The sequence below is a fragment of the Festucalex cinctus genome, chromosome 5 (genome assembly GCF_051991245.1).
Source record: "Festucalex cinctus isolate MCC-2025b chromosome 5, RoL_Fcin_1.0, whole genome shotgun sequence".
NCBI classification, from domain to species: domain Eukaryota; kingdom Metazoa; phylum Chordata; class Actinopteri; order Syngnathiformes; family Syngnathidae; genus Festucalex; species Festucalex cinctus.
Window position 1 is genome coordinate 9,513,946 of NC_135415.1, and position 25,696 is coordinate 9,539,641.

Genomic DNA, 25,696 nt, shown 5'->3' on the forward strand with positions numbered 1-25,696 from the left:
CTTCAGTTTTCATTAGTCACCTGAAAGAAAATAAACTAACTGGGAATGGCGGGTGTTGGGGGGGGGGTACCCTTTTTGTGCAATAGTGATATAAATCCAAACATCTGTGAAATCTATCATTCATGAAAAAGATTAAGAAAATTCACTTATGCTAATATACAAATATATGGTTCTACCACCCAAGCTAAAGCACTATATAGTGTTCTTAGTTTCTTTTCTCAGTTTTAATCCATTTCTCCATTCGCTTCTGCACTTAACTTAAAAATGACAAAAAATGACTTAACCCAATCTAATTCTCAGTGGCTCAATTTTAAGGCTCATTTTCTTAGATTTGGGAGTGGTTTTATTGACGGATACCTTCCCCGACAACCACATAACGCCCCCCCCCAACACAGTGAGTGAAAGTGTATACTGTCCACTAGATGGCAGTATTGCCAAAATGTTGACACTGTGTTGCCATACAAAGCACTGAAAACATGCTGTTCTCAAACACATTTAATTCATCGTGACAAAATATCACAATAGCATAATAAAACAAATACAAGTTTGTTAAAAAACTGTAGCCCTTTTTATTTGGAAACACACAAACAATCTGATGAGAACTCATGCTACACGCAGTTTCTGCTACATGTATTTTTAAATTGGAAATAGAAAACCAAAACTACTAAAACAGCAATCTACCCTGACAGAAGGATCAGAACTACATCATGAGCTTGTGCTCCCACATGCCAGTGTAAAACAATCACTCCACTCCAACAGTCAGACAACCATGTTTACAAAAATAATAACACAATATCACATTTTCACATCAGTGCAATTCAAACCTGACCTGTTAGATCTAGTGCCAACAATAGCATGCAAGAAATCCCTCTTAGGTTCTAACGTTCAGTGCAGCCATATTCACAAACTGTAAATCTCACAGAATTGCCATTGTATTGTTAAGAGCCTGCTAGGAAAGCTTTATTACAGTTCTCTCTGTGCCTGGGACACGTGTGTGGTGTTTGGTTGACGTCTTGGAGCACTGCTGCAGCATTTTTTTCAGTGTGGATGGGTTTAATCGACTGGTTTCAAACACAATACAATGCCTCTGTCACTCAGGTGGAATTTTATTGCTCCTTTCTAAGACAAAGCTTCCAGCATCAGTTTCTCATTTGCTGGTTCCGTCCTTTTGCTTGCTTGAATGTCAGCGATCAAGCATGCCACTTTCTCTCCTCACTCTCACAAAACAAAAACCCGCATGCAGTGCCTTTTCCCAGCCTCTGCAACCTCCCGCAGGTCCACTGTTCCCTTGTGTTAATGTATTCACCAATATCAGCCACTGAGTAGGGGGGGTAATGAAAAGGGCTGGGGTGTGGTGTGGGGGTCCTACACTACGTGCACGTAAGGGACTGCAGCATTTCCGCTGCATGACAACTACGTAGATAACTTTCGCCTAAACAAACATCATCATAGGTGCAGTATGGACACTAAAGAAAAGGTGTCATCTAATCGGCTACCTTACTGAATCTAGAAACATACTAATCTCTCCAAATATCTTCTTTTTTTTTTTTTTTTTTCCCCAGCTGTCACCTTCTCCCGCTCACTGACTAGGACACATTCAAAAGGAAGACTCAACCGATATTGCTGCCTCTCTCTTGAGTCTCACAAAAATAGCTTCCTACCAATCAGGCTGCAAGGCTGAGAAGTAAGGAGTCAGACACCTGAGTGTCTTTGCAATACAAGGCCTGTTATGTCATACATTGACTCCTCTTACTTCTACGCCACTCGGAAGCGGTTGGAGAATGGAATCGTGTCAGCGCAGAGTCGAATATTTCTCATTTTGAAAAATCAGCTCAGTAAAGCAGGAGGCCACAGGGTATTTAGTTTCCAGCCATTTAGATCAAGAAGTCCGAGAGGGTCACATGACGGTGCAGCGGTTCCTCTGCAGCGCCCCCTGCAGGCGGATGGAGGTGTGGTTCTGGCGCAGGCCCCGCGCCACGGCGATGCCCAGCAGCTCCTTGAAGAGCAGCACCACGTGCCAGTTGAATTTGGCCGAGCATTCCACGTAGCCGCATTTCCACGTCTTCTTGACCAGAACCGACACGGCCCTGCGCGGCATGAAGCGTTGCCGCTGCAGGTCTCTTTTGTTGCCCACCACCAGAATGGGCACCTCGCTGCTGCTGCCTTCCCTGCAAAGGTTGACACGAGTTAGCATGTGGGTGCTGGGTGTGTGCTATTTGCAGCTTTTGCCTGCCTTTCTTCTGAGGTGTGAGGGGGCGGATTGGAGGATTAGAGCTCATGGGCTGTGGGGGGGCTCACAGCACACTGTGCAGAATGGCTTGCAAGCAATATGGAGTGTGAAAAGAAATGGCAAGTGACTGGTAAGCATCAATTGGTGTGTGGCGGGATGTTTTTAAGGCACAGTTGTAGTGTTATTATAAACATCCATAGTTGACATCATCGATTTCAGGCGTTTCCTGGATAGAGCAAGTAGCGTGATGAAGATACCCTGTTATGTTCTTATTTACGACGCGTAATAGGGCCACGTACAAATATATAAATATATATATTTTTTGATGGTAGGTAATATTCAGAGAAAAAAAATCTCACAAATTTGCAACATTATAAAGTGGCAAATTTGCGAGAAAAAAAAACGTGTACATTTTTCAGAAATTAACTCGCAAATTTGCGACATTATAAAGTGGCAAATTTGCGAGAAAAAAAAAAAAAAAATTCCGGGAAATAAACTCACAAATTTGCGACATTATAAAGTGGCAAATTTGCGAGAAAAAAAAAAAAAAATTCCGGGAAATAAACTCACAAATTTGCGACATTAGAAAGTGGCAAATTTCCGAGAAAAAAAACTCAGAAATTTATGAGAAATAAACTCACAAATTTGCGACATTATAAAGTGTTAAATTTGCGAGAGAAAAAACATATAAATTTAGGATAAATAAAATGACAAATTTACGACATTACAAAGTGGCAAATTTGTGAAAAAAAACCTCATACATTTATGAGAAATAAAATTGCAGATCTGCGATAAAAAAAAAACTAAGAAACTTGCGAGAAATACAAATAAGCGTACTCAGATGTTTGTACTAGTACTTTTCGGTCAAATTTTCAAATAAGGAGATAGTAATTGATTACCTGGCAATAACCGGATTGATAATTGTGATTTACTCAGGGGAGTTCTCCGCAATATCCATCTGGGACTGCTCCATGGTGATTTGCTTGGGAAAGGCGGGACATTCTGTACAATAATTCGAGCTGATTGGACAATGAGGCATTGTACACGTTTGTTTTAACCAATCACGGCCACGGATGAAAATGTCTTTGTTCTTGTCGAAGGAGTGGGAAAGCACGAATATATTACCAGCTAGAAATGCACGAAGCACCTCTCGCTGTTCAACATTCAACAAGGAAACGGTAATTCTGCAAGAACAGAATTCATTGCAGCGTCTATTTGTCCATGATAGTTTTGTTTGTTTCCCCTGGTTTCATCACAGCTGCATATCACGCCCTAAATACAATATCATTATGTGATTGGGTGATTTGGATCGGTGAAAATCAATGGGCTCAGTAAAAGATGTATTCTCCGGAGTTTGTGAACTCTCAAATACCGCGAGGATTCATCTTACCGGTAATTGTTTTAGCAGAGTTTAACCATATCATTTTCAGTATTCACACTTTGAATTTGCCACTTTATAATGTCGCAAGTTTTTTTCTCCTAAATTTGTGATTTTTTTTTTTTAAATAAAACTCACCCTCTAAAAAATACATATAAACTGTATTTATATGTGTCCCTAATACACCATCGTACTTAGAATTTTTTTTTAAATGGACAAACACATTCTTGGCATTTCCATTCATTTGATTGGGGAAAGATAATTTGAGTTAAGAGCAAATTCATGAAATGAATTCAATTCATATCTCAAGCCAGCAGTATAATTTCTTCCCTGGGCACAGCAGCTCTCAGTATTCACAGATCATTGCTAATTTTAATCATCTGTTTTTCCAGTTTGCAACATTAGTAGGGCAGGCAGACCTGATCATTATTGATGAAAACAAGTGAAATTAGCTAAATTTGTCAATTTGTGTAATATGCTATTTAGTTGTGTTACAGTGCATGAAGGCCCAATGACATCTGCAGTTCAAACAGCTTATCTGTTCCTCTTGTAAGGCTTAATAAGGCCTTCTCTCTGTTACAATGTGTCTCATTTATGACAAAGACTGGCATATTAGCACATCTGACAGGACAGATGGCACGCTAGCTCAACACACAGGAACACGCACTCAGACTTCAACAGAAGGATTTTACAACCCTGAGGAGAAATTTTATAAGATGTGAAAAACACATTGCAGTAATCACACCACTTTTCTCCTTTTCACAGGCTGTATACAAATAAATATCTGCAAGAGGAACAAAATGTGCCAAGTGCATGACAATACGGCTTCATGCCAGTGGGCTAAACAAAGGCAAATGTTATAAAAACAATTCTATTTTTTAAACTGATGCAGGGAGAATGTGCATTCTGCCCGAATAAACAGAGCTATTTTGTAATAGAAAGAACCAATCCCCCGAACAGTCACACTTTAGATCTTAAAGCAATGCAGATTACACTTTTCTCTGGCATCCATTCTTCATGCAAATTTTTTATGGAGCTACTCTGACATGCACCATAAACCTTCGCACTAACACGTGCAGAAACTCAACGCAGGGTGGGTCAATCGGTGTAGTCAAACAAAACAAATTAAATCAGCCTTTGAAAATGTATACACTTTGCCAACTATTATCTCCATTTCACTGTGACAGTTTGCCACATCTGCTGCCCGTCATCAGCAGTAATATGCTTCAAATGTCATCTTTGAATCTCCAGTCACATTTGAGGCCTCTCACATGAGCCAACGTACGAATAAACTAAACTGTCAGGATGCTGGGGGGGAATGTGCTGAATTAAAAGATATATTACCGCTGCAGCTTATCTATCACTGTCACACTGTCACAAAGGTATTTATTGTACACTTCGGGGCTTCACCTGTGAAATTATGGGCCGTCTTCAAGATATTGTGATGTCATTGCAAATTTAGTGCGGTGGTTAAAAAGCTGAGGAAGACCATAGTACCTGTTTTCAACAATCTGCTGCCTGATCATCTTCACATATTCAAAACTCTCCACGCAGCAGATGTCGTACACCAGGATGTAGGCGTTGGCGTTGCGAACGCCTCTGCAACGCAAATCCAGCCACTCCTGGAGGACACAAGTACACAAATAATGCTTAATTATTCAAATTAATAAGCAGTACAACCATGCAAAATATACAAAAATGTGTGTCTGAACATTTGTCAACACAAAAGTAATTTTGCTTGGTTTAATTTAGGCCATGGCCGATATGGATTTATTATTATTATTATTATTATTATTATTATTATTATTATTATTATTATTATTATTATTATTATTATTATTATTACTATTATTATTTTTATTTTTATTTTTATTTTTATTTTATTTTTTTTGGGCCAATGCAGATACAGATTTTTGGGAAGAAAAAAAAAAGAAAGAAAGAAAAAAGAAGAAAAAAAACACCAATTACCGACTAACTCATTCACTTAATTAACTCATTCACTCCCAGCCATTTTCACAGAAGCAGTTCCGTTCGCTCCTGGCTGTTTTACTGGATTTTGACTGATTTTGCAAGGCCCACATAATATTGTATACAATTGCTATAAAAGCATGGAACCTACCAAACGAAAGATTAAAGTCTCTTCTTTCATCAGGAAAAAAAAGTATGTTTCTATCTGTTTCCGTTTTGCAGCAATTAGCATTAGAAGAGAGCTAAGTTTCATCAGTTTTCACAAATCTATTTAAAATTGTAAGTAATTTAGCTTTTTTTCTAGATGGCCCTGGTTGATCTCCTTTGTTCTGCTGCCACCTGCTGGCCGTTTCTGTAATAACTACCATTTCTGCAACCGTACTTTGCAGCTGAGAGGCTACATCATAGCCTTCTGTATGCTCTAGCATAAAAAAAAACAAAAACAAAAAACCCAAAAAAACAAAAAAACGTATAAATACGTCTTTGGGACACTTAGAACATAAAAAACAAACAAAAAACGTATTTACACGTTATTGGGAGCAAATTAGTTAATAGGCCAATTAAAAAAAACAAAACAAAAAACGTGCCAACTGTAAATATATTGTAAATAATAATAATAATAATAATAATAACTTTCCTTTTTGGTTCCCAGTTTTTTTTTTTTCAGTGCAAAGGGTTCTCTTGCATAAAAATTAACATTCAATGACAGAACATAAGTGTTGAACATGAACTCATTTTGTACTTTTTATTCACAAAATCAACTCACTGAAAATTTTTGTACTGTACTACAATATTGAGGTACTCCAGCATGTTTGTCCTGCATATTGTTCAAAATAATAAAGTAAAATAAAAATACAACACATTATAGTATTTATAGGGCAGTATAAGATCCACTGTAAGTGGAACTAAGACATATGCTATCGAGTAGCACATGGTGATATTACAAATTAAAACTACAGTTGACCCCTTTATGTTCATGGTTTCGTATATTCATGTATTTTCTTCTTTTTTCAATATTTTGTTCAGATTTTTTATTTTTCCCATTCTTCTTTGGCACATGTATCGAGAGCCGGTCCTCGAGGGCCGCAGTCCTGCAGGTTTTGGATATTTCCCTTCTTCAACACAGCTGATTCATGATCAGCTCATCAGCAAGCTCTGCAGAAGCCTGCTAACGAGCCTGTCAATTGGAATCAGCTGCACTTGGAGTAGGGAAATCTATAAAACCTGCAAGACACTGTCCCTCGAGGACCGCAGTTTGCCATCCCTGTTCTAAGGGATTTTTATGCCCATTTCCCACCTGTTTCCCATGGAAAACATATAGTGAATGTTTAGCAGTTTTTTTAGGAATATTTTGGGTTTTGAGAAAGAAAAAACTAACAAAAAACTAAACAAAACAAAACAAAAAATCTAATAAAATTGGCCTGTTAATTTGGCCGATCCTCAGCTGGCTGACTCAACGGTTGGGTGCTAGTTTACACCAACCATTTCTATTATTTGAGTGAGCTGCATTGTAGTGTTTTTAAAGTGAGGCCAAATAAAATGTAATGTATGGTAGTATAGGGTTTTCAGATTGTACAGCGTATGGTTCAAAACTAATTTCCCTTGAAAGCAATTCAAACAGCAAGAATGCTACAATACAACAGGTAGATGTTTATCACCTTCATTTTTAGTGCCATATGTATTTTACTCGTTTGCAATAGAAATAATCATAAAGCCATTTTGGCTTTCATCTTTTGTTGCAAAATCATCCACACATTTTGTACATTTTGTATGTCCGAGGTACAAACGAGGACGAATACAGAATGATGAAAAATAGAGAAGCAGAAGAACTGCAGTGTTGAAAATTTTAGGTCGATTTTATAGCGCCATTTTCATATCATTTGGTCAATAATAAAGACATACATGACTGAATTTCATTTTGAAAATCAAGGTATACAACAGGCCTATATTGGTAGTGTTGCCCTGATCAGTCACCAAGCTCCCACCAGCCTCCACAAAAGCGCCCATTGAGTGAGATTACTCCTGTTGGAAGATGGAACGAGAGGACTTTCAGGGCTGTGATGTCAAGGTTTGCCTTTCGAAGGGGAAATGAGAAAAGAAAGTCAGCCTTGAGATAATGTTTGGGGAGATGGGGGAGATGACCTCGGGTGAGCTTGTGAACTAAATTAAGCTGGCAACCGTCATGAACTCAGGCTGCCACCTTTCATCTGAAATTTGAACACTCATTGGCACAGAGCACAACATTAAATATGGAAAGTGTCAGGACCGATTTGAATTAAAGATGTATCTGCTAAAAGGCTTTTTCCTCATCTTTACCTCCCGTTGCCATGCTGGCCTGGAGAAAACTGCAAGAAAACTGGAGCTTTTTTTTTTTTATTTGTTTATTTTAGTGTAATAAAAAAACAGTGGAAGGAGGGAGTGAAGACTGAAGCGCTAGAATGGACTCCTACATTCACAGTCATATCATATAAAAAATTCTAGATGAACAGTACAAATGAAAAGATAAAATAAAAAGCAGGGGGGAAAGTACAGTACATAAATGCAGAGTTGAGCTTTCATTACAAGGCAACGTAGTGGAAAAATAAGGTACATAAAAAAAAAAAAAACATAGGATAAGATTAAATGTAGTTTCAGTGACTTTTTGAACGCTGTATATGAAAATATGGATCTCAAAGATACGTCCAATTCGTTCGTTTAGGGCCTCTACATGTCATATGAAACTGATGGCAAGACGCCTGACAAAAGGACAAATGAAAATTGTTACAACGCCTAAGTGGATACAAATGAAAATCAGATGAAAAGGCAAATAAATCTGATGTAATCACCAACAGCTACAGTAGGAAACTGGTATCATCAGCAAATAATAAAGGACAAAAAGATTATTGCATGACAGTGGAAAGTCATTAATTTTTATTAAAAACAATAAAGGACCCAAGATGGATCCCTGCGGTACCACAGCCTGATTTTTAGGTTTGTTTGTTGACAAAACACCATTTAAATCATCAAAGGTGACTAGTTAACCCGGTTCATCATATTTCATTATCACCTATTTTGGTGACAGCGAGCACCCAAGTAAGGCGGTCAGATTTTTTGCAATTTTACTGAAACACAAAAATGACAGTATTCTACATTTGGGTTGATGGACATAATTACCACAACACACTTCAGGTGTCATTGTCTCTCAGAATATTGCTTTTAGAGGTGCAGCAATTTATCGACAATCTATTATCAAAGTAATCAGTAAATGTTCTGGATAATTGATTTATCGTTTAGAGAACTTAAAGGGATACTTTACTTATTTAGCCATTTTTGGCAGTCAAACATTAATATTTTGCCCATAATAAATTTGATACTTACAATTATTTTTCATGTACAATTAGTACCGTTCAAAACATATTTTGCAACTTGCTGTCGACTGAAAATGACATCACAAGGGCTCAGGTAACCAATCACAGCTCACCGTGTGAATGTCACATGACCAAACCTAGAAAACAGGTGAGCGGTGATTGGTTACCTGAGCCCTTGTGATGTCATTTTCAGTCGACAGCAAGTTGCAAAATGTGTTTTTGAAGGTACTAATTGGACGTGAAAAATAATGAACGTATCAAATTAATTATAGACAAAATATTAACTTTTTATTGCTATAATGGGCTAAATAAGTGAAGTATCCCTTTAAATTTTAAATTGTCCTAATCTTCAGAATTTTGACATAATGTCCTGTTTTTAAAAACAGGACATTATGTCAAATTGACAGTGAACAAAATGCACAACATAAATTATGATTCAGATCATGGATTTCTGTCTGTAACGTCAAAAAATTGGCAACATTTTGTATTATTGTATAATGAAATGTATAATAAAATGGAGTTTTGTATTATTGTCTTCCAAAGTAAAAGCAAATGGTCTATTTTGAAAAAAGATCATGCATAAACAGTCTGCTTTCATGGCGAAGAAATCTGAGAATATTTTTCTGTTAAGTAAAGGAATTGAAATAAAAAAAAATTAATCCGATTCATTGACAAAATAACCGACAACCGAACCGATTATCAAAAAGATTATTTATTATTGGCAGCCGAAATTGCTTTACATAAAAATGGTCAGAGGCTCAAACAAGCTTCCTCTGCATGGCCTACAAGACAAAATTAGCCCTGTGAACTCTGCCTAGCAACCAGAATGACATGATCAGAAAAAAAGAAATGTGAACAATTTTGTTGATCTAAATACTTGTGCATGTGACAGATGATAAACATTTTATTCTAGCCATGAGTCAGTATGAATGTGATTTATAAGATTAGGACTGAAAGAGGAAATATACAAAAGGTAAAAGGAACCTATTTGTTTTAATGCCTAAAAAGTGTTATCTTATTTACAGCACTTGACCAAAATTATGGTGCTATTGCAGCATTTCATATCATTTAATAATTGACAAAAGGCAGATTTTCGTGACAGTGCATGAAAGTAGTATTTTTCTGCAGTCCATTACTTTAAATGAAGGTTTTGTTGGTTTTTCTGATACGCTTGTAAGCCTTCGCCATTTCAAAACAAAATCACGGTACAAGGTGGTGATGATGATCCATATTTTCACTTCATGCTTCTGATTAGCATTTGACCTCTCCTTTTGAAGCAATGATTGCTCTAATTAGCCACACTGTTCTCCCCTGTGGTATTTACATTACAGTACTCCATCCCACCACCCCTGTGTAACACAAAACTCTAATGTGGACAATCACATTGCAATGTTGAAAATGAGGCTTCACGCTGCACAGAAACAAATAAGATCATCATTTATGCGCGTGGCGGAGGGAAGCGAGGGCGAGGACTGGTGTAACTTGCGAAGATGGAAATGCAAACACATTGGAGTGAGGGTGGCTGGCAGAGTGTGAGGCACCACGCACATCTGCAGGGATAATGAGGCTGCTCAAACATGGAGGCAAACATGCATCACTGACATCTCCCACATCAAAGGTGAGAGACAAGGGAGCACTGTATGGAAGTAGGATCATTTTCTGGACATTTTTAGCTGTTTTCGTTCTTAAATTCACATTGTGTTTAGTGGCAAACTGTATTTTACAGTATTGTCTTAGTTAAGTTAAGCTAATTTTAAGAAAAGATATCAAATGTAAATTTGAGAACATTTATTTACAGACCGCAGGTAAACTATATATATAAAACAGTTGTCAGACTAATGTGACACAAGTGATTTAATAACAGCATTAACAGCATGTCAACACAGCGCGTCCTCATCTGACAATTGTCAGGTGCACAGTGACTTGGAGTTGCAGCGGAGCTAAAAATAGCATCTTGTATTCTCATCTCATATCCTCCTCGTGGTCCCAGTCCTGTTTTTAAATGTGGAGGACAAGGAGGAGGAGTAGAGGGAGGAAGATGAGGTGAGGTACAGGGACACAGCAAGAAAATTTCCCCACAGCCGAGCAAGAAACAAAAGATAAGAAGAAACGGGGGGAGGCGGAAACACGGTGCTGATGAAGTCAAGTGGATTTTTAAAAATTCATGTCTGGGCATGTTTATTTGTGCCACAGAGTGCTTATGGGAGCACGGATGTGAATTGTGCTGATACTGTTTGGAGACGGTCTTCTGGGAGGAAAAAGAGCATCTCCTCCTTGTCTCCTCAAGAGCCAAAACACAACACGTTTCCCTGACAACTGTTGGCAAATGACAAAGCTGTCCAAGTCTCCCAATTTAAGGAGCCACGATGAATCACTCTGATGGATCCACACTCATGTAAACTGTTGGGGGAGGTGTGTCTGGTAATTAGCGCCAAGCATAGGTCACACAATTAGATTTGCGGTTAAAATCTATAGGGGTCCCCTGAGGATTAAAAACTTCCTTCACTCAACAGTGACCTTACTAAGAATATGTCACTCTGTCAGACACAAAACCTTTTTACACATTCACAGCGTTTTACATAATACAGAGACATTGGCCCTTTGCTCATTAGTTGTACTTGCACAGTAGAATGACAATTATGAGTACGTTTGGGAAATTCTGTCAAAATGAGCTAATGAAGATAGCTTCACTAAATAGCTCAAATCCACTTGGACAGCACATTTTTTTGCAGGAACGTACACACTACATGAAACAGATGCATCAAATTATCAGCATGCATTAGGAAATACCAAAATGTCTTTATTTATTCATTTCAATGTCATCATATTCATGATAGCACGTTAGTAAAAGCGGCTTAATGGTAGAAACTGATCATTTGGGTTGGTGCGTCACTCGGTATGTCTGTTACAGCGCTTTCTCCACTTCTTTGCTCCATTACACAAACACCCGATTGACTTCATAACCCATGTGACCACTGACCACAAGAAATACACTGATGATTGGCCCACATGACCAAAATGCTACGTTGGTCGTGCTGCCTTTAACTGGGTTACATAATTAGGGGTGTAATCATTAAATGCCTGATGAATAAAAAGAGAGTAGAGTCTAGTAATAGTTTGCCATTGAAAATGAACGCTGAATCAGAGTTTTCTCATTCGAGTCAGAACACATAATAGCATATTGTTGTCAGAGAGGAATGTTGGATGGGCTAATGCTTTGCTGTTACGCTAACGATAACGCTGCGCTAGCAACAAACGAAAGGGACTTTGCAAACTTGCACTGGACCTGACAGACAAAATAGCATAGCACTAGCTAGGATGAGGCTTTTAGCAACGGATTTGAAATGGGACCACGAGAAAAACATCCTTTTTTCTGCCGTTGGCCAGGGTACGGTGAAGGATCCTGGTCAAACGATGTTATTTTATGCTCAGTGAGCCATCCATTTCCTGACTGATGGATGTATTTACAAATATTTAACCCATGATATCCTCGTGGTTGCTATTAAATCCTTGCTGGTGCTGGTGTGCATGTACTGTGGTAATCCCTGGCAGCCTTCTTTTGGAATTTTTCTTCTTTAAAAAATAAATAAATAAATAAAAAAAACACTCCACTTTAGCTTTTGCTGCAGTTGGGTGCTGCCACCTCACTTAACCACACTAATCCTGACACCTGTGACTAAAGTGGCCTAGTGGCACCTTTAAAGCTCCCCAAAACACCATTTGTACACATACACAAACAAACACACACACGCCCTTCAGGGATGAGCGCTTCATATTTAGAAGGCTCAAAGTTACATAACGTATAACATTATGTAATTCCATGCTGACAACATGGACAGAAGATTCTAAGACAAATGTCCAGACGCTTGTGTCCAAAATAAAACGGAATTAATGAGCCAACTGTGAGGCTGTTATCACATCTCATTGACGTACTGTGGCAAACGTTCAATATTATCAGCAGCAGACAGGCGTGCCACACAGCCATTAAAGCAGAAAGATAGACAGCTTTCTTGTTTCCAATATTAGACGGGATTTAAAAATAATAAAACAATAAAAATAATTGCACTCAGAAGCACGGAGGCTGGCTGATTCAGCCCACCCTGCAGCTTCTTCATGACAAATTAGAGGACTCGATTTGGTCAGCCGTCCTTCAACAGTGTCCATTAAACTCTATGCAACCTTTCTAATTGACTGAACTGAATTCCTCTTGCTTCCTCCGTTGCTCTTTTCTTCCTGCCACTCTTCAAGGCAAAGATCTTTTTACGAACCTGCTGTTTTGGTACATTCAAGTCAATGTCAGAATAACTGATACAGTGACAAAAGGAATTTGTAATTGAGGAACGTGAGGAATAAGCAGGTCACGAAAAATGGATGGATGGAATGGGAATCCTTAACCTGGCACAATAACGCGGGTTAACGACAGGAAGTTGTAATCAGAGATCCATCCATTTTGTTCTTTATCAGCTGCTGTTTACTTATATCAATAAAATATTTGTTGTAAATACATATATATATATATATATATATATATATATATATATATATATATATATATATATATATATATATACAGGAAAGCGTTAAGTATACATTTTTACAGTGTTTCCACTTCGATCATAAATATAACTGGAACATTCATCCATTTTATATACACAGATTATCCTGTTCATAGTCCTGGGTGAGCTGGAACCGATTCCAGCTGACTTCAGTCGAAACTTGCGAAAGGCAGACTGTTGACAATTCCAAGATTACGTCACAAGTCAAAATGGCGGTCTTGTTCTCCGTCCATTGAAATGCATAGGTCTTTGGATGGTAGTAATTTGATTTGTGAGGATTATTTTGATTTCAAAATGTGATGAAATGTCGTTCCACTTCTATAACAATCTCCCTAGTTTGTATGCTAGTCACAGACAAAAGCAATGCAATGCGCCCTTGGTTTTTGCATTGTGTTTTATTGCAGAAATATCAGAAATGCCTGGATGTTTGGAATTGTCAACAGTAACACCCTTGGCAGTGCTGTCACTAGCAAATATTTTGGTACACTGATATAATACTGAAAATTCTACCGAATAATAAAAACTGTGCATTGCAGCAAACTATTTTCTTCTCTAGAAAATGACGTCAGAACCACAAGCAATTTTGCCAACTAAAACAACACATATGAGTAAGCCTGGTTTGTCAAAAAATGATCAAAAGGAACTGCAATTGTGTCATTAAAGTGTACAGAGTCATTTTAGCCTATTAAACTGTCTTTGGAAAATACTCCGAAAGCTCTTGCCAACCTACATTGTTATTGGGCACTAGCTAGCCGTTAGCCTATAATAGTGATTGAAAAAGATATCAGGATAAAGTTTGGTTAATATTGGTGGCAATATAATCTTAAACTGAGCTCTGACTCGCCTCCAGTTGGGAAGCCTAGTCAAGTCAGCCACCATATTATTGAGACAATCATTTCACACTGTCAGTTCGTGGGAAGTGAATTCATTTTGCTTGCACCCAAGTCAGGCGAATATACGACTACAACATCAATGACAGTTTTGTAACTTAAAGGGGAAGTCAACACCCCTTAAATTCTTGACAATAATATGTTCTATGCAGCCCCACCTGTCTAAATATGGTATTTAAGTTAATATTGTGTCGATGGAATATGAATTAAACAACAAAATCTAGCATTTTTTTTTAATCAGTATCAGAAGTCAGCCATTTTGCCACTTGCTGTCAACTGAAGATGACATCACAGTGGCTTGAGCAACTGACATCACAGTTGCTTGAGCAACTGTCAGTTGACAGCAAGTGGCAAAATGGCCGCCCCCTGAGATGGATAAAAATGGGTCGACTTTGTTTCATAACTCATATTCTAAAAATGTAATATTAATCAGAATGTGATGTTTAGACTAGTGAGGTCATATATAACATATTAATGTCAAGAAATGTTTAAGGTTGACTTAAACAAAGACCAGAAAATAGTGAATATTTTTAATGTCTAAACGCAAGGTCTTTCTTGGGTCATTTCCAGAGAAAGAATGCCAATTCATCAAATGCAAATTTACTTCAAGTGGAAAATACGGGCATGGTATGAAACATTCTGGACTTAACTCGATATCCATTTCATTTGGTGGAGCCAGAGTTACATTTCTCAGCCTGAAGCATGCGCTCCAAACCAAGCAGGGCTGTGATTCTAAAATGCGCCGTCTCATCAGCATGCTCATTATGAACAGAGGACGTGAACACACAATGCCAGAAGCCTTTAGTGAAAGCTGGACATGACTAGAATCGACAAAAGAACAGAATTAAAGTGGGGGGGAAATGGCCTGGCGTCCTGGCAGGTTAGGTGCTGAGCAAGGGGCACCCATAAATTTTGCTCATAGAAATGTTGTGGCAGCACTCAGCTAATGGTCTTCACTGTGTGTGGATACCTTCCCGAAGGCTGCGACTGACAACAGACCGCACTCCCCCTCACAATGGGATGAAATGCTGCTTCGATATGATTCAACACATTTGTGTGCTTAAAAGCCTCCTCGTGTGACTCAAAGCTTGGCCCGCACTCCAGAAGACACGCGGCACACTCATCACGTCTCATTCCAACTCTCCTTACATCTGCTCAAAGGGGGTTAAGCATCATCGAGATCTCAAACTGATGGCGACTCCATTTTTACTGGGTCGCCGACTGTCAGTGTAAAACGCTGGAAGTCGAGACGACGCACTTTTCTTCCTCATGCAAAAAGAGTCATTTTCATGAAACGATATGGGGGGTGGCACAAGAGCAAAAACTCATTCCATTTTTGTGCCATTTGACACGAAAGAAATGTTCTCCCCCGGCCCAGAATCTAAAATTGTATGTTCCCATCATCTTACTTCATCCTTCATGTACCACATTAGTGTTATTGAGTTAGGCTTGTTGACTTATGTTGCGTTTTAACTACATGTTGCACCAGGACTTAGGACACCGTTGTTGGACAGATTTATGCATTTTGCGTCACCATTATAGTGGCACCATGACTTGAATCCCTCAATTTTTTACTTTGTGTTGTGAGACAAAATGTGAATTACAACCAGCTTCACAAACGCTACTGTTTGATTGAAATGGGGTAAAAACAAGAACATTAGAGACACTGGAATGTCCTCACATGTGGGCAATAGGGGGTGGGAACCTCTGGGTAACTCACGATACGATACAATATGCGATACACAAGACATACATTGATGTTTTTTCAATGAGAAAATAGTTTCGCTTTGTACCATCACTGAAACACAATATTAACTGGTGTCTTCTTTAAGTGTATATTTTTTTAAACCAATACAAATGTCTTCTTAACAGAGACCACTTTCTGTGAACAAATTTGTGTCTTTTTTTAATATTGTCATGCAATATGTCAGTCAGTTACATAGTCACCTGTTTCATTTTATAAAATATGACTTTTTTTGTAACAATGCAAAAGTAAATAAATAAATAAAATTACTTAAATATTAAATCCAATTAAATCAATATTAATATTCCTCATCAAATATGTTTTAAAATGTTAAAATTGAAGCTATAATACACAATTTTCATAGAAATGTATGCAAAACTGAGTCAATTGCTGGACAGATAAATGTCCCACACAAGCTCATGAGTCTTCTTCGCCTGAAGACTTCCGTATATTTCCCCTCCACACTTATGAGGTGCTCCCCCTAGTGGCCCCCTAAGTAATTGCTCAATAAGTAATTAGCAATGGAGCCGTTATAGTAACCGTATATTAACTATAAATATCGCGATACTTGCGTAGGCGCATCGATAATCTATCGAGAGGCAAAATATCATGATTTAATACGATATCGATATATCGTCACACTCTTAGTGGTCAAGGAGAGCCGCAGTTGCGTCTCTTTTATGTTTGATCATGTTTGTATACAATACTATGGTATGTTCATTTATTAAAAACATAAAAGCAAGAAAAATAAAGCAAGAAATATAACCAATGCAAAATTGTAGCAGAAGGCCAGAGGGCAATGCAGCCACGTTGCCACATCTTGCCTCATCTTGCCATATTTTTCTTGGATTTAGGATTCTAGTGCAAGTTTTGGACCATACTTTTCTTTAGAATTCTGACTGTCTAGACACTGTTGATGTTCCAGTAATAATAAATGATGTATTTTATTAAGTTTGGGTCCTGGGGAATTGCGTTGAGCTGAGAAAGTTAGGGAAACCCTGATTGAAATAAAGATAGAGAAATCTCAGTGGAAATGTCAGGAAAGACAAGAAAAGTGAACTCTTGCGAGCAAAATGTTTCATTGCTCTGCTCTCGATTGTTCTGCACCTGTTCAAGACACTTTTGTCTACTTCTCGGCCTCATTTTGTGTTCTAACTTGTCACCGCCAGAGTGCCGGACAGCCACATCTGCTGCTCACAAGGCTCGCTTATTGGTGACGTGCGAGTGACAGGAAAAATGAGCCGTGCCGTCATCAGGTGTTACAAAGCAACTAAACGTGGCGACCTTGGAGATTTGGCACTGGAAAACAGTCGCTCTCTTGAGGACATGAGTCACACCATCAACTGAGGTGGTTTGGAGTGCTCATCCTGCACTCAGACACAAACAACCTTCCGATGTTTTCGCACCCTTTGGCCAGTAAAATTTCAGGTTCATGATATGATTAGATGTACTTGTTCATGTGGGGAAACATTGAACATTTGCTTGACATTTTATAAGTACTCAACCGTCACATACAGGTGCAAGTCTAATGTGACTCAATATAATACAATACAATACAAGAGCTGTATTTAAAAAAAAAAAAAAAAAAAAAAAAAAAAGCCTACTGAAATGGGATAATGCTTTTTTTATTATTATTATACAGACATCAGACAATGTCTATGAAACAATATTATTTTGCTCTAAGCTGTAGTGTTGTATAACCAACCACATTGCATCACACTAAGAGGTGGTGATATTACATTTATGTAAGGTTAAGTGTTACAAAAGAACAAATGTTCATTACTATTGTATTCATTTCATGAAGCTAGACTTCATATAAACCTAAATTTGAAACAATGAAACACTGAATGAATAAAATTGACATAATTTGTCACACCTTTGACCTTATATTTGAGCTTCGACTCACGTCAACACTTCAGTTAGTGCAACCTGAAATATTTATTGTTTTGTAAATTAACTCATTCACTCCCAGCCATTTTCACTGAAGCAATTCGCTTCCAGCTGTTTTACTGGATTTTGGCTGATTTTGCAAGGCCCACCAAATGTTGTGTTCAATTGCGAAAAAACATGGAACCTACAAAAATAAAATTCGAGTCTCTTATTTCATGTATCTGTTCGATTTTTGCAGCAATTAGCATTAGAGTATAGCCAAGTTTCACCAATATTCACATTCCTGATGAAAACACTGCCAAAAAGAGCTTGTTGCAACATGGCCCTGGCTGATCTCTTATACTCTGCTGCCACCTGTTGGCCGTTTTTTGGAAAAACTACCATTGATTTAAGCCACTTCTTCATATCAGAAGCTGCATAAAAGCCTTCCTCTACACTCTATGGTCTTACATAAAAAATAAATAAATAAATAAAAATAAAAAAACAAACTTGTAAATACATCTCTGGGAATGAAGGACAAAGTATTAAAAAAAAAAAACGTTCACACGTTTTTGGGTTTGAATGAGTTAATTTAGTTATGCGAACCAATTATATCAAGTGGACAAAACTTGTTTGGAAGAAACATTTCATTATAATGATCATTTTTGATGAATTTTCCATACTGTTTATCCTCATTGGTTTGTTGTGATTAACATAAAACAAACATCACATAAAACATTGACAGCTTTGTGACAGCTAAGGCTGTTTGAAAGCGCTTAAATAAAGATGACTTGACTTGACTCATCACAGATTTACAAACATTACATTGACAGTCATAACGAAGGACAGATTAGAGCAGGGATTATACCAAGGATCACATGAGTAGCCATGCGGACCTGTTCTAAAAACAGCTCACTAATGGGATGTTGTGATTTTCTAGGAATGTTGTAGATGGTATCATTTGAAAATGTAAACAGTGGCAGATATATAACGAAATGTAAGTATGGCCCGCTAATATTTATCTGTTTCCTAATGTGAAAAATCATTTACATAATAAGCGTGTTCACAAAAATACATATGATTCTTTTAATAATGGCATAAAGATAATTTGAGAAATGTTATTTCGTTTAAAAAGGCTGGTGAACACTGATTTCGAACCTAACAATTGCAAGAGCTGTATTTTCTTTTTCATCGGGAGAAAACCATAGTTTAGAGGAAAACAAACTGTCAGCCTGCCCTCCTCACCTCCGTCTATAATGAAATGCGCCATATGACCTGTGGTCATGACAAAAAGGGCAGGGTGTTCTATTTTTAAATGTGGGATTACAAAAGCAAGTGCTGTGCCAGTAATACCGTATGCACCATCATCCTGCATTTTCGCTACAAGCATGCAAAGTCCCGCTGTACCAGGGTGAAGAAGACACACCGCGGTTAATAAATAACAATACAACGTACTGTCCTCACTGGGGGCACTTTAAAACGTCAAAGTGAAGTGTTAAGTCAGTTGTGTCTCCATAGCAACTAGACCGGGGACATCTGAGTGTGCGAAAAGAAATAATAATATCACTGTTGTGGTCTTTGACGGTTAACAATGTGAACAGAACTGATCTAAGTTGTAAGCATCATGTTAGTACTGCCTGTGATAAGTAGCAAGAGAGCAGACGTCAGCGTTTCCAGGTACAATCTGCACATCTGCAATTCTGGCGAAAATACTCTACAATGACTTCCTCAAACAGAATTTGGCAAAATGTTCACCAGAACAAAATCAATGCTATGAAATGGCCCAGCAGACCGACATCCAATTGAAATACTACGGGAGAATTGAAGAAGGTTGTACACACACAATGTGATGGACGTCTTTTTGAAGAGATCTGCCAAACAGGCCAATTGAGCAGTGAACACAAATGTTGGAAAGTGACCACTTTTATCCGGAAAAATATGTCACAGTAGCGGATTTACTTTTTCGTTCATTTTTCGGAGATATTTTTCACCAAATGCAACCACAAAGAGTACCAGTCAAGGCCAGCTAAGGAGGAAAGTGATGACGACAACCACAAGATTGGTCTGTTGTATCATTTTTTAGACAAATAGCACAGGTTAAAATTACAGTACCCAAAAATAGCATTTAAATTTCACTTTCTACTTACACTGTGGATTAATATACAATAATATCTGCATTTATTTCACCATTTAAAAGTCAGAATTACAGACATTTTCTGTGTTATTGGAGACTTCTGTTGACTCCCTTCAGGGCAGGAGATGTTCACACCTCCACTTGAAGCAACCACTTTTTATTTGAATGTAAGCCACTGCTAATAGTAATTTAACCTGGAAATAGCCAGATGGATATTCCATTTTTTTTTTTTTTTTTTTTACAGACCAATTATTGAAGCAACATATCCACCTGGTACCTCTCCACGTTAATTTCGTCAGGAAAAGGCGGGACATTCTGTACAATAATTCGAGCTGATTGGACGATGCGACATTCTACACGTTTGTTTAAACCAATCACGGCCATGGGTGAAAATTTCATGTTCGTTCCTGTCGAAGGGGGTAAAAAAACACAAACATCTTACCAGCTAGAAATGCTCGCTGTTCAACATTCAACAAGGAAACGGTGAGTAATTCTGCGAGAACAGAATTAATTGCAGCGTCCATTTGCCAATGTTAGCTTTGTTTGTTAGCTCCGGCGTTGGCGCTGGCTTCCTGGTTTCATCACAGTTGCATATCCCGCCCCCCAAACACAATGTCGCTCTGTGATTGGTCCGAACCACCAGTGGTTGGGAATGGCGGTTATCAGCGGGAGCGGTACAAGATGATACTCCGGAGTTTGTGAACTCAAAAATGCCGCGGGAATTCAGCAAGGTCAGCAAAATTCAGAACTGCTTGCTCACAGACACATTTTCAAAAATTGGCAGCTAACAAAAACATTATCCTTGGTTGTTTAACTTCACATTTGATCGGTATGCAGACACTCTACAAATCTAATTATTTGTGTATACTACCCTTGTAAATGCAGGGTGGTCACTATCAAATATTTTTTAGAATCCATTATTGTATCAATTATTTTAAATAATAAGATGCAATTTTGTTTTGCATTAAAGTGTATTACAAAATATTTTTTTTCTCTGATTACTAGTTACTGACACGCTGACAGTCATAAAAATGGATAATCACCTCGTCATATATCAGTGCTTCTCAATTTTATTTTATTTTTACGCCCGCCCATGGCGTAGAAAATATTTCGCACCCCCCCCCCCCCCCCCCTCCCCCAACAATCTGCTGCGACTATAAATAGTATAATTTGTCTAGAATACCATATACTGTATGTATAATAAAATTTTTGTATTGAACACCTTTGCATAGGAGCAAATATCTCTTTCACAATCTGACAATGAGAGTGCCACAGCCACCAACTGTAGTGGATATGTAGTTAAATTTTATTCTAGTACAGCAAAAAAATAAAATAAAAATTCCCTGGGGTCACACACGCCCAACCTGGCATAGCACCGTGCAACCCTATTTGCACAATGCCATTGCATTTTACTGTATGTTTTTAACAACTAATTGAATTTGAAATATGATGTCATGGAAAATATCTGCAACCAAATATTTAAGTATTTTTACAACAATTGTTTAATTTATGTTAAGAAAGGATTTGATTTATTTATTTATTTTTTTATTTTTTTTTTAGAGTGAGGGGGGGTTAACTTTTAAATTAAATTAAATGTTGGTTCAGATTTTCTATATATGCATGTGCCAACACTCTGTAGACCTAAATGAACCATATCATTTGGCAGCAAAAACACCCACGCTTTAGTAATATAATTTTGAGATGTTACAATGTAGTATATGTTGTGTTGAACACTGTTATAATAACATGATGCAAAGGAAAAAACAATTAATTAAATAATAATAATAATAATAATAATAATAATAATAATAATAATAATAATAATAATAATAAGTACAGACTCAGAAATCTGTTTTTTCTGTTTTTATACAATAGCTATTTTTTATACCTTTGCTGTTTTTGTACAGCTCTGTACATTAGTTTCCCTCCATTGCCAACCTCATAGAGCTTGCACTGAGAAGAAGAAGAAAAAAAAAAAAAAAGAGTGTGGTAGTGATGCCTTGACTTTGGGCTTTGTTCGCATAGCCATAACAACTAAAAAAAAAAAAAAAAATCACCTAACCTGTATGACTGTTATCACGTTGAATGGAAAATTTTAGAAATCAAACGCGGGCGGGTGTTTTTTCGGCTGGCACAAGATGAAATGCATTGGGCATGGATCCTTCTTGGACCCAACCCAACAACATCAAACAATTTTCTTACATGAGGCCATGGATCGGGTACATCCAAATTTGTTTTAAGTCTTGCCTTACGAGTCCCAAGGAGTTCAATAAATTTATTAAAATGATGAGGGGGGTATAATTAAGTTACGATTCTACAAGATGGTTGGCAAAGCACACATTTGTCTAAATAAAACTCCTCAACTCATTTTGTAGTTCCTTGACACAAAGCTGCCACAAGATGGCAGCAAAGCACTAATTTATCAAAATGAAACTCCTCTACTCTTTTCAACATAGTTCCTTGACAACAACAACACGATGCCACAAGATGGTGCCAAAGTAATACTTTTATTGCTTTGGCCTAAGTGAATGGGAGTGGTACCAGAAAATTAGCAAATTCAGTAATACCCAACTCTCTATTTAAATGTTTTCCTCTCTTTCCCCCCCTTTTTTTTTATTTTACGTTGTTGTGTCATCAACCATGGAGAGTGACAGCAACATGCCTATTTTGACAAGTGTAAAAAAATACAGCCAGTCAGTAAAAGTAAAAAGTCAACCTAAAAACAAGTAGTGCTGTGTAAAATGAGTGTTATGTTACCTGACTAGAGCTGGACGGGAAGGAGGAAATCGGCGGGACGTCCAGAACCTTCAGCTCATACATGCTCCCGTTGAGGATGACGGAGGGTCGGTACACATATCTGGAGCGGGTCGGCGTATACACCTCCGAGAAGTCGTTGTAGATGAACTGGCGAATGATAGAAGTTTTGCCCACTCCGGGAGCACCGATGACGGCGATACTCAATGTCTCCACCATTCCTGGTGCCCCAGGATCAACACCATGGACACCCGGAAGTCAAGCTCAATTCCCCGCTCGTGGACCACAGAGAGCCGCGTTACAGCTCCAGGCTGGGGGGCCGAATAAGTAATCCACGCAGCCAGCAGACTTGGGTTCTCTGTAATGGCATCCTGCGGAGTTGTGGGGAAAACATCACAAATATAATTACAGAAAATATGACAATTTGTTGTTGTTTATAAACGTGTGAAAAGTTCTTCTTCCTTTTTGACAGGACATTTTTATTTGCAAACTATGGAGAGATTTGTAAAAATAAATAAATAAACAAAAAATTAACAATTATATAGGCCAGTGACAATAAATTGAGAAAAGTTACACGTGTAAAAATATTAATAATGATAGAAAATAAAACCGACACATATGGGAAATCGGTTTTTGTTTTTTTGTTTTTCCCGAAGGAGTGACCCCCTGCATGGGAGCCCACCTTGGTGCCCTCCACATGGACATAATCACAGCTGGTTCCAATCTGACCTTGGCCGAGACGCGCAGGAGCTCTCGGTGTCTTCATCGCTTCTTCATCCCCACGATGCACCGTTTCCACGCACCTCCATCACACGGCACCGAGACGCGCTCCACGTGTGGTCAAAATCACACACCGCCACATATTATACTTCCACAAATCGACTGTACAAATGGGTTCATTCAGCTTCGGGTCATATTAAGAGGAGAAAATGTAATCCATGCAGGCGTGGGCTTTCTGTCGTGGCATCTACTGACGAGCACCGTGCGTCTGCGGATAAGGCACCAGCTCCTCTCTCTTTCTCGCTCTCTCTCTCTCTATCACGTGATTCGGTGTGGAAGCTGTCACGGAGATGCAGGAGTGCACATCATCTCGCCGAGGGACTCACGACTTATTAGTGGAGAGAGCGGGTCCATACACGGCCAGGGCTGGGACGATGAGTCCAATCCATCACAAGCCCCACCATGGCCACTGATCCACTTTTATGTGCTGGTCTCCCGCGGTGCTTGTAAAAATGTTCATTCATTTGAAATTGCAAGGAGCCCTGCCAGTCTTTTACCAACACTCATGGCCACTTGTGCAGTGTTTCCAAAACTTTATTGAGGCGGGCATGTAGCCTATAGCCTACATTTTTATCTTATATTTATGTTTTTATTTACATCTATTTTACAGGAACTCACAAGGAAAAAAATAATCACATCGTGGGGTTCAGTACCTCCAACAAGGGTAAGAACCACTGTACACTGTAAAAAGAAAAATGCTGTTTTTACGGTAAAATTAGCGGCAGCTGTGGTTGCCGAGTGTGTACCGTCGTTAAATTACGCTAACACGTTTTCTACGTTGACGGTAAAAGATTGTATTGGCACTGTTGATTTCACAATTATAAAATGTACTTAGTCCAAGATTTTACTGTTTAAAAAAAGTTTTTATATTTAAAAAAAACAATGTTTTAAAATCTACATTTAAAAATGCTATTTCTCTGATATATATATATATATATATATATATATATATATATATATATATATATATATGAGAAGGACTTTTCAATGCCCTCAAAGTGCTTTGCATTTTGACTACTAATTTCACCTGATTACACAGCATCAAGAACAACTATCCTTACATTACCTTGCTCATAAATATTTGATACCATCACACTACACTGGGATCAAACCAACAACCACACAGTTACACCCTACCACTGAGCCACCCTAACCTGTTCTTAAGTAATCAGTAAATGACTGTTGGATCTACAAGTTTATGGTATACGGTACTTTTTTTTTTTTTTTTTAATTATTGTGGTAACCACAGCTTCCAGTTTTGTTTCTGTAAAAATAAACAGTATTTTTACACATGGTTTTACTACATATCCAAATATTCTAATCTGTGATATGAATTTGTAAAATGCATCTTTCTTTTGGCATAAACAAAATGTACCAAAGAACCTATACTGACAAAAAAAAAGTGTTATTCTAACACTTCAATGATGTAATTTTAACTGTAACCCATTCCCAATGTTTTCTGTTTTACAGTTAATCTGTGTTTAAAATCCAGTAATTTGTAAATTCCAAAAGAATTGGATCTTTTTAACATTTTCTTATTGTCAAATCAACAATTTCAGAGTTTTACAACATATTAATGTAAATTCCACGTACAATGCTTCATTGTTTTTGTAGTTAAGTTTGTAATGTCACGATTTACAGAAATTCCCTGTTTTAATCTACAGACATTTGCAGTGTAGAATTATTAGCCTGGACATCTAGTGGTGCACATAATTGTCTCACAGTCGAGAGGACCTCTTGAACCCATGGGTTTGAATCTGTGTTGACCTTCCTGCAATGTGTTAACATTGGTTACGTGAGATCTGTGAGAGTAGAGAATCCCCAAAACATGTCCAGATGAATACATTTTTTATCGTCTACAACACTTATATTGAATCACATTCGATTTTGCTGCTGTATCTAATCTTGTGTTCAGCTTGTTTAATAGTGTGAGGCAGCTGGCCATTTTTCTGCTTCACTCCTCATAAAACATTGGCGATATAAGACAATTGGAACAGCTTTGGTGTAGGCAGGGACAGTGGAGCGCATGCTAAATCTCAGTCATTC

At 37.9% G+C, this 25,696-nt stretch overlaps 1 protein-coding gene across 1 annotated transcript; it reads right to left on the minus strand.

The window, feature by feature from the left end:
• Positions 1 to 568: 568 nt before the first annotated feature.
• On the minus strand, positions 569 to 23,942 carry rasl10a (RAS-like, family 10, member A). The gene is made up of 4 exons (XM_077522214.1): positions 23,600 to 23,942; positions 22,874 to 23,241; positions 5,106 to 5,230; positions 569 to 2,168 (listed from the first exon to the last, which is right to left on the minus strand). Exons 2-4 carry the CDS (start codon positions 23,087 to 23,089, stop codon positions 1,898 to 1,900), a joined length of 612 nt encoding a protein of 203 aa, XP_077378340.1. The 5' UTR covers positions 23,090 to 23,241; positions 23,600 to 23,942; the 3' UTR covers positions 569 to 1,897.
• Positions 23,943 to 25,696: the final 1,754 nt, after the last annotated feature.